Below are 9,517 nucleotides of genomic sequence, written 5' to 3'. Positions count from 1 at the left end.
CTTATTTGAATTTCAGGTCATTCATATGCATAACTGTGTAATTAGGACAACAGTTAATTGAACAGTGTTAAATCTCTTCCTAATTCCTCAACTAGGATTCAAACTTTAAGCACTTCAGCTTTTGACACTCAGGTAAGAACTGAAAAAGAAAGTACTACTTCAGTTTTCTTTGGGAGTTTGTAATAGAACATGGCTTTATTTCACCTGTAAAATACTTCTGTGCAATATGCCAGCATCTATTTTTACAGGCTAGTGGTCGATACCTGAATTGTTTATCTCAGTGGTATGATGAAGGAAAGCAGTGTAGCCTGGACAGGACTGTGGGGTAGAGAGGATGCCTAAACTTGAAAGAATTGAATTCAAGGAAGAACAGTTGGTCCAAGTCAGAAAGAATGAACAAAAGAGGGAGGGGGGAGGGGGGCTGGGAGAGGAAGGGGGCAGTGTCTGTAGTTTATATGGGACAATAGATGGCCTGTGAGAGTTGTAAGTATGCAGATGAGAACAGGGAAGTGAGGCACACGGTTTCAGCTTGATGCCTCTGGGCTGTAAATTCTGTAGGGCTGATGACAAGGAGCATATCTGCGCAGCCAGAACTTGTTCATGCACACTGCAGCCCTAGTAGGCAACGTGGCTGTCTCTTGCATGGAGCTGCTCTGTACTTGGCTCCTCTTCTGCATGTGCATACTCCTAGAGGTATGGGAAATCACAGGAAAGCTTTGAAGAATGGCATTTTCACACTGACCCTAGTTTTTAGGTGGAAACTGAATGTAAGTATGTTGAGGTGTGAGAGGCTACAAATAGCACCTATCTGTAGTAAGGTTGGTTTTACTGGGATTTTCTCATACATGCACACAGGAATTTTGACATTTTGATCTTTTATCATTCGTCTGTGTCAAAAGATGAGTAGTGGAATACATAAGTTGTTTTTAAATATTTGCAGTACAATAATAACAAATTTCACACAACAACCAAGTCATTTGGTACTACCAAGTATACTTATAATACTGACAACAGTAAATTAATGATTGAAAAAAATAGTGGATTTTTATTTGATTTGGGTATTAGAGGACAAATCTGCTGAAAGCGAGCATTTCCATTTGAAAATGCACTTAATTATTTTCAAGTAACGTTTCTGCAAAAGGTAACTTTGGACATTGACAATGTATGAAATTTCTTTCCTTTGTTACAGTACGTTACATATGGCTCTTAATACAGAGTCACGTTTATATTTATATACCAGCACCGAACTTATAGGTGAATAGTAAAGCAAGATTTTTTTTCTACTGGCCTTGATATTTAATTCTTTACATGCATTGTGTTCTTTGGTAGACTTTTATCACTCAGTATAATTAGGAAAAAATAGTAAAATATTATGTGAAAATTTGAGCATAGTGTTTCTTACCATAAGCTATCTATACAGACTTCAGAAAAGTCAATCTTAGTAGCATATTACAGTGTGGAGAAACTGCACAAATGGGTGGCTGCCACTTCCTCCCTGAAGCATCTCTTTATAAAGCGTCATTTTGAAACACCCTGCTTTTTATTTTAGTAGGATATAATGCCAGCAGTAATTTTTTTACTACTTACACTATAAGGAAAACTGGAGAAAGAGTGTTACTTGATTTTGATCTGTTGTAGACTGAGGGCCCTATATTAGATGATTTCATGTAACGTTCCTTTGTAGCTTGCTTTATCCCATTTTGATCTTCAGATGTCGAGGTAAAGGACAGATCCGTTGCACACTTCTGTACAGGTAAATATAAAGCATCTGGACTTCCCACCGCCCCCCAGACAGGCCACAGCGTGGCCCTACACTGAGTTTGCCGTGGTGAGGCTCTGCCCTTCTTACACAACTGTCTGGACAGGAGTGGCACACTGTGCAGGGGAACCGCCCCTCTCTGAGGAGGAAGTTGACCGGTTGGAAATCTCTCTCTGTAGTTCCTCTACTTTTTTCTGAAGCTCTGCTCGTTTTGCAAGAAGTTCCTTGTATCTGTTATGAATAGGTTCCTACAAGTGCAAAACATACATGCAATGAGTGTTCTTCAGTAGTTACCAATGCAATCAGCGTTCAAAATTAAGTTCAGGTTCAACTGTATCTCCACCCGGCTTTTTCATTAGCTGTTCTTCAGACAGCAAGCCACAAAGTAGAAATTTGCCTCAAGTTAGGTCAGGACAAAACCCAGACAATGACCGCTCCACTGTACTACACACCTGTGAATGAGGCAGTCAGTGTGTGTGGCTCTTTCCTCCTCCAATCTGGCTGTGTAGCTGGGATGACAAGCACAAACCTCACCCAGCCTCTTGAGGTGGGGTCTCCTCAATCTCAGCCTCCCTTTAGTAGCCAGGATGACTCATTACCACAACTACTATTGATTGAGGTGAAATCTCAAAAACTTTCAAACTACTCATCTCTGCATAGCTACCTTTCTAGTTGCCTAGGATCACAGGCATGAGCCACTGGGAAGTTATAAAGTATGCAAGATGAGCTCCTCCCCGCTCCCTACATCCATCCCAGCACACCTGGGGCTTCATCCTCGGGTTCCACCGTATGTAGTACCCTACCCAGAGCTCTAGATGGCGCATGCTGGCCACTGGGTAGAGGACGTGAGTAGAGTAGCCCCCATAGAGGGGGTTGGTGAAGTCTTCTAGCTGGCTGTTGATGTAAGACCACAATGACACGGTCCTTTTAGGTAGATTCTGTAGGAAGGAAACATAAGTACAGATTCCTCTACCACAAGCTGTTTAAACATGGAATTTATAGAGGCATTCTGTGGTTGTCAGGAGGAAGAACGGACTTGGACAGTAACTTTCTTTAAAATACGAGCACCTCCAGGCATGGAACATTTTATTTCCTGGCCAGACATTGAAAGTGTAACAGTACTTTCAGAGTATTTCTGCAAGTGCTCCAATATTGAGCCACAATGCCACCCGTGCTTTAAAAAAGAAGTTAGGTAGGATCCCGAGGCTACCCTCAAACCTGTAAATCATCCTGCCTCAGTCTCTGGGATTCCAAGTGTGGCACACCTGCCTCTGTCACTTCAGGATTTGAGTCTTGTACAGTACTCATCTACAACTTTAAACAAAATCCCTGATTTATATGCAGGCGGTATTTTGGGAGTTGAGCTGTCCATTGAAATGAGTATTTTCTACAGCTCCTTTGAAGGATTTCCATTCTACATGAATAATGGGACAATGGTATTTCTAAGATCCCACATATCTCATTTCTCTTTAGCAGGGACGCCATCTCCTTCAGAATTCAGCCAGTGGTTGGCTGGCACCTTTGGCAGTATGACAGAGGTGCTTCAAAACAGACCAGGCCCACGTCTAGAAAGGAAACAAGCATATTACAACTTGTAAGATGAAGTAGTACCTAAACGAAACACCAGAAGAGGGGTCCTTTGGTTTAAGTCTGAGTGCATTCTTGGAGGGCAAGTACAGAAAGGAGTAAGGCTGGTTCATACGTCACCTCTTTTCCTCTTTGCTGTTCACTGTTACAGAGGAATGTCCCAAATAAACAGCTGTACAGGTGGTCCAAAATGGTAATGAGGAAATATTCATTGAACTCAAAGGCAGTGGGGAACTGCAAGTTGAACAGCACACACACATTAAAAAACAAAAATCACATCCCTATAAGGATAGACCCTCAGTAATAAGAAAAAAACCACACTCAAGATTACGTATTTAACCATTATGGCCTGGGCTTGGTTTGTGGTCCAGCAATCTCTTGCTTTTCTGAGATAATCTTTCCTATTTGAGTGGCTGGGGGAAGTCTCTCCCAAACTTGCTGAGTCTTGACTTGGGTAGACTACTATTATTGTACAACATTTTTTTTGGGGGGGGGGTAACTGAAGAACTGTACTCTTCCCCCCCCCCCCCAAGGCAAAGGGCTTCATCTCAAAACTGACCAGAAGCTTCTTATACTAAGAGGGTTATGAGAAAGAACTCCATGAATGTCAAGATTACTGGTTGAGAAAAGTTGTAACCTTAATAGTAGAGGACAGCATATATAACATATAACAGCAGTGAGGTGATCTAACAGACTTCTTAAAGGGCAATTTAACAGGCCCTCAGTTTCCAGGTGGCACTCCACAGCTGAATGAGAAACTGCTGTAAAAAACAGCTAGTTCTATGTGCCGTCACTTCCTAGCATGCTTTTAAGTTTTTCATCATCTTGACAAAACTGTTAGCCTAATTATGGAAAGGTAGCTTTACCAGTGAACATCTCCTCACAGAGAAAACAGTAACAGAGCACTGCTTTTAGAACATTAAAATTACCAAGGGTAAAAGTACACAAATCTGATGCCTTCTCCAAGGCAAAACAACTCCTGCCAAGTAAATGATACAATTCTGCTATAGTTAAACAGGACAACAGTCAGCCAAAAGTGGACCCTATTATTTGGGGGGCCAATACCCAAAGTCTGATAGGATTCATGTAGCTCATATTTCAAAGTAGAACTTCAAACCTACTATAGGAAATAGCAAACATGGCTAAACTTATAAATATGCAGCACCCCCCCCTTCCCTCTGAAGCCCAATACATCAAAGGCATAGTTTATAGAATTGCATCCACACATTGGATAGATAACTAGCAGGCATTTATATAGGGGATATTTTTTACCCCTCTCCATAACATACCATTCTTCCAAGTGTTTTTCAGTTACTTCTATTGGTCCTTGTTCAGATAAACCTACTTATTACAAAGCTTTTGGAAAAACAATAGTGTTTGTCATGTACCATGTTTCTATCCAATTTCCTTAAGATGGATAAAATCACGCAACTAAGCTAACTTCTCTTAGTAATAAAGAGATCATTCTCTAAAATTGAGCATATCCATATTAATGTAGCATTAGTTCAAAGTGGAGAAAGTTATATTGCAAACCAGTGCCCCACAAAAGAAATGCAGGAAGTCACCTGTCTTGTCACTTGCCAGACACAGTCAATAAACTGGAGGAAAACAGGCGATCTGTCTGCATCTGCGTGGTTCTTATCTCCATGGCCAACTCTCTGAAGCACAAAGTGAAACACTATTAGTAAAAAAATAAAAGTAAATACAACGAAAGGAGATCTGGTTGGTACTTCTAAATTTTTCCAAGAAATTATTGTTCAGAAGCACAATATGGAAGTAGACATTTTCACAATTCTGCCAATTAGAGACATACACATTTTCATATATAAACTTCCAGAAAAATTCTGGAAGCTTAATAAATGAAACCCCGATTAAAAGGTTGATAATGGACTGGCCCTCCAAGCTTAGACATTAGTCCTGGAGACAAGAGTCTCCTCATAAGTGTGTCATACAGGGGCAGCAGAATGCACACTTCTCTTTTACTGTGTTAGCCAGTGAGTGAATTGCTGCTATAGGAGAAGCCACATGAGCACCTGATCAGCCTCGCAAGCCTGCGGTCACTCACCCAGTTCAAACAGAACCCTGCTCCTTTCCCCAAAGCGGGGATTCCTTCTCAAATTGTGACCTAGAGACTTAAAAAAAATCCCTCAACAGTATTTACCTTTCCCCACATTGGCATTTGTAATAATGGTGCAAAAGTGATAAAGTAGAAACCTCTGTGCCTTCAGCCAAGTCAGCAAGTACGTGTTAGCACTGCTGGTAATTGGGCTACAGTGACCCAATGTAACAGCAAAAATTAGCCTCAGTAAGTCTCTCCTCGAGACATGTGTTTGGACTCTGTAATGGAATGACCTGAGGATGTGGGGAATGTGTTCCTGTGTGACTTACCACGTGAAGGATGAGCGTGCTGCTTTGCATGTGTATGGTCATTGGAGTTTTACTGTCTTGGGAAGCATAATAGCCATGATTTAGTCTCAACTGAATTGAATTTTTATTTTTACTCCCATTTAGTCCTAAAACCCTTATGTGAACAATACTGTTCTGTATAGCTTCTTTAAGAAATAGAAGCCACTGTTGTCTTTTTAACTTGTCAGATAAGCTAGAAGTGCTTTATGATTATATCATCATCGTACTGTTTTGTTTGGGTCTTGTACAACCAGGCTGGCCTAGAACTTGCTTCTTCTTGCCTTAGCCTCCCAAGGGCTGCCTAACTAGCTCTTTGGAGTAGGAAACACCCACAGACCTTACTGAGTGATGGCAGTCACATTTAAATATTGTATTCATTCCTCTCTAGAGAAGTCGTCAGTTTTAGGTCAACACTGCCACATGGCCTACCAGTCAAGGTTCTTTACTCACCAGCTGAAATCGATGTCCAAAGCTCAGCCACTCCTTCTCGATGAGGACCTCAAACCCCCGTATGGTTCTGTAGTAGCCATCCAACATGAGCATGGCCAGGGATGAGAGCTGTGCTGTGCGGTCCCAGCCGTCACTGCAGTGCACGACCACCGACGTCTTCCCGGACTCCACCTTGTCAGCAATCCGCAGAGCCCCTGCCAGGATTAGCTGCCCAGTGGAGAGAGGAACATCGGCCTCTTTAAAATGCTTTTCACAACTTACCGAACATATCCAAGTAACTTCAGAAAAACTGAGTTCTAAAGAATCATCAAGTATGTCGACATCTATACAAACAAAAGTAATCTTATGCTAACTCAAGTCTAAGTTTCTACTATCTAAAAGTAATTTAAACAAAGTACCTGAAAGCAATCAATTAGACTTACTCTAAAATAATGGGTAGACTAAAATGTTTCATGTCAGATAGTGAACAGCAAGCATAATAAAAACATTGCAGTAAGGTACTGCATAAAAACTTCACCTAGTATCAGAATATTTAACCCTTTGAGAAATATGGAGAAGCAATATGCAAAATAACTTTTCTCCAAAGTCCTGAGTGAGAACTAAATGCAAAAGCGAAAGATCCTTAAGAATGAGTAACGAAGCCAGGTATCAGTGGCTCATGCCTGTGATACTTACTGACTTCTCAGGAGGCTGAGATCCAGTAAGACCAACCCAGGCTGAAAAGTCTGATCTGCCTCAAAACCAACCAGCCAAAAGCAGGGTTAGGGGTGTGACTCAAGTATTATCACCACCAGCTGAGCAAGCAAACTGAGGCAAGCTCTGGGCACTGAGTTTAGACTTCAGTACCCACAAGAAAAACAATGTAGTTCCCATCCTTCTGTATGGCTACTATTGAAATCAGTATGGCAGCACATACAACGACCAGGATTGGGAGGCTCATGAGAAACCAGAGTTTGATTGTGTTCTGAAGCACCCTCAACCTATGTTTCAGAACCATTTGTGAACAAATGTAAATTCAGGCTTAGTAATCACTAATGCAAAGGCTTAGTTAGCAACGGCCAACTGAGAAGAGTGGTACTCATTGATAAAGACTTAGGGATCTCCCTCCCTCTCTAGCCCACTGCCTCGGATGCTAGAGACATCTACAGAACTACCTGCTTTGTGAAGCTTGCATTCTTTGTAGTAGTAGGGCATAACCACTTGCAAACCAGGAAGTGGTCAACACACCACATGTCCAAGAATGGGGAAGGCTCCAGGGGAGTGGTTGGAAAGGTGGATTTTTGGACAAAGCTGGAGAATAGAAGGGGTGTGTGTGACTTGTTTCTGCTGGGAGGCAAAGCCAGCTTCTTGAGAAGCATGGTGCCCCGACACAACTGATCACTTGGACATTTTCAGAAACACATGCATTTATATGAGTTCGAAATCAAGTCTTATGGTTGGCAGCACATTCTATAATTTCACAGATGGGCCGATGAACAGGCCCCATGTAGTGTAGCTCATAGCTTCTTAAAAAGAACAAAAGGGCTGTAATTTTCATTAAATCAGTTTCGTTTTCAATTCTGTGTTTCAGAGAATTCAGATGGGAAATCTGCTCTTTAAATGTATTTCTCATTTCATAGTCTATAGGTAGCCTGGTAATTTGTATTACTGAAATTTAGATCATCCTTGGAAAGAATATTAAATGGCTAGGTGCTTCAAACATTAAATTAACATATTAGTGTTTGCATGGTGTTTTCTATCCTTCATGTAATTACTGCACCTCATTTCTCCAACCAGCTGGTTTTAACTTCATAAATCATGCAGTGAGTATTTACTGGATACCTACTCATATGAGCAGTGCTTCCCTAACAGAGTCTGGATTCTTCATATGTTGTGTGACATAAAAGCAAATAAATGAAGGAAAATATTACCGGGGTTAAATGGAAAGAAAAAGGACAAAATGTAAATAAAGACAACCTGGGAAGACTTCATGAAAGAATGCAATGGAGTCTGAAGGATGGATAGAAATCAGATAACGGTGGAAAATGAATACAACAGAACCAAATGCATTCAAACACCAAAACAGTAATTCCAGTTATCAGAGCAGTTACCTAATTTCCACTGTTTAGAAAGGTCTCTTTCACAATGTTTCAATTGCAAGAGGCAATATAAAAGGTAGAAAAAGTCCTTGAGACATAGTAGCATATACACACCTTAATATGTTCTAGCCAGTGAGTAGACTCCAAGTTAGACAACCAGTGTGTCTCCTCAATGTTAGGGTACACAATCTCCTTAAGCTTTCGTAATGATTCTCTCATAACATGAATATTATGGATATCCAGAAAAACCAGCTCTGCATTCTGATAGGCATCTTCACTTTCATAACCTCCACCCTTGGCCTGTAACAAGGGCACATGATGGGAACCGGTAAGTGACATCACAAGCCACTGGATGTGGAAAGCACCACAGATTACACATAATACTCAATACAGAACTGCGGATGGCTCAGGCTCTTGGTCAGCCTGGCTCACTAATCTAACTGAAACACGCATTTACCCTCGTGGCTTTTAACACTCAATGCAAGTACATACACATTTTCAAGAGCCAGCTTTCCTGATTGCAAATCCCCCCCCTTCCCTTCATACCTACACCATTAGACTAGGCTTCAGGTACAAGGGTCTTAGGCCTGCTTTGCCAGTGCGGTTCCTTATTTACTCTTTTTTTTTTTTTATTGTAAAGATGCTATACAGAGGGTTACAGTTACATGAGTGAGGTAATGAGTACACTTCCTCTTGAACATTGTTACCCCCTCCATTGTTTTCCCCCTACTATCCCTTCCCTCCCTACCTTCCCCGAGGTTTTTTTTTTTTTTTTTTTGATTGTGATTAAGTGATTACATAATTTCTGGAATTTCACAGTATTGTGGAATAATGATGCTCATTTAAAGTCACAAGTTCATTCTAACTTTCCTGGAGCAAATTGTCTATCACAGTCTATAACATATAACGGTGTTCACATGTTAGACACCATACATGTGATCAGCAGCATGGGGATATTTAGTACTGGTTCGACCAGATGAGTGGGAGTTCTTTGTTTAAGTCCTGTTGGTTTTGTCATATCACCTAACATTTTGGATTTAGCATCCACTTATCAGGGAGACCATGTACCGTTTGTCTCTTTGCTCTAGGCTTACCTCGCTCAACATGATTCCTTCTAGCTCCATCCATTTCCCTGCAAATGCCATTTTGTCATTTCTAATGGCTGCATAATATTCCATTGTGTATAGATACCACAATTTTTGGATCCATTCATCTGTGGTGGGGCATCTGGGTTGTT

The 9,517-nt window shown here is 41.1% G+C and overlaps 1 protein-coding gene across 2 annotated transcripts in view; it reads right to left on the bottom strand.

Moving 5' to 3' along the window:
- Positions 1 to 1,022: 1,022 nt before the first annotated feature.
- The window catches only part of Mtmr2 (myotubularin related protein 2), a 58,561-nt gene continuing 50,066 nt past the window's right edge, over positions 1,023 to 9,517 (bottom strand). For both annotated transcript variants that reach the window (XM_013009663.1, XM_013009664.1), the window contains 6 exons: positions 8,395 to 8,580; positions 6,203 to 6,409; positions 4,912 to 5,004; positions 3,467 to 3,580; positions 2,521 to 2,697; positions 1,023 to 2,007 (listed from right to left, as the gene is read on the bottom strand). In XM_013009663.1, the coding sequence (XP_012865117.1) occupies positions 1,846 to 2,007; positions 2,521 to 2,697; positions 3,467 to 3,580; positions 4,912 to 5,004; positions 6,203 to 6,409; positions 8,395 to 8,580 (939 nt within the window). In that variant the 3' untranslated portion in view covers positions 1,023 to 1,845. The remainder of the gene's footprint in view (positions 2,008 to 2,520; positions 2,698 to 3,466; positions 3,581 to 4,911; positions 5,005 to 6,202; positions 6,410 to 8,394; positions 8,581 to 9,517) is intronic.

Source organism: Dipodomys ordii, unplaced genomic scaffold (assembly GCF_000151885.1).
Source record: "Dipodomys ordii isolate 6190 unplaced genomic scaffold, Dord_2.0 Scaffold10, whole genome shotgun sequence".
In the NCBI taxonomy this organism is placed as follows: domain Eukaryota; kingdom Metazoa; phylum Chordata; class Mammalia; order Rodentia; family Heteromyidae; genus Dipodomys; species Dipodomys ordii.
This window is presented reverse-complemented; position numbering and strand designations above follow the sequence as displayed.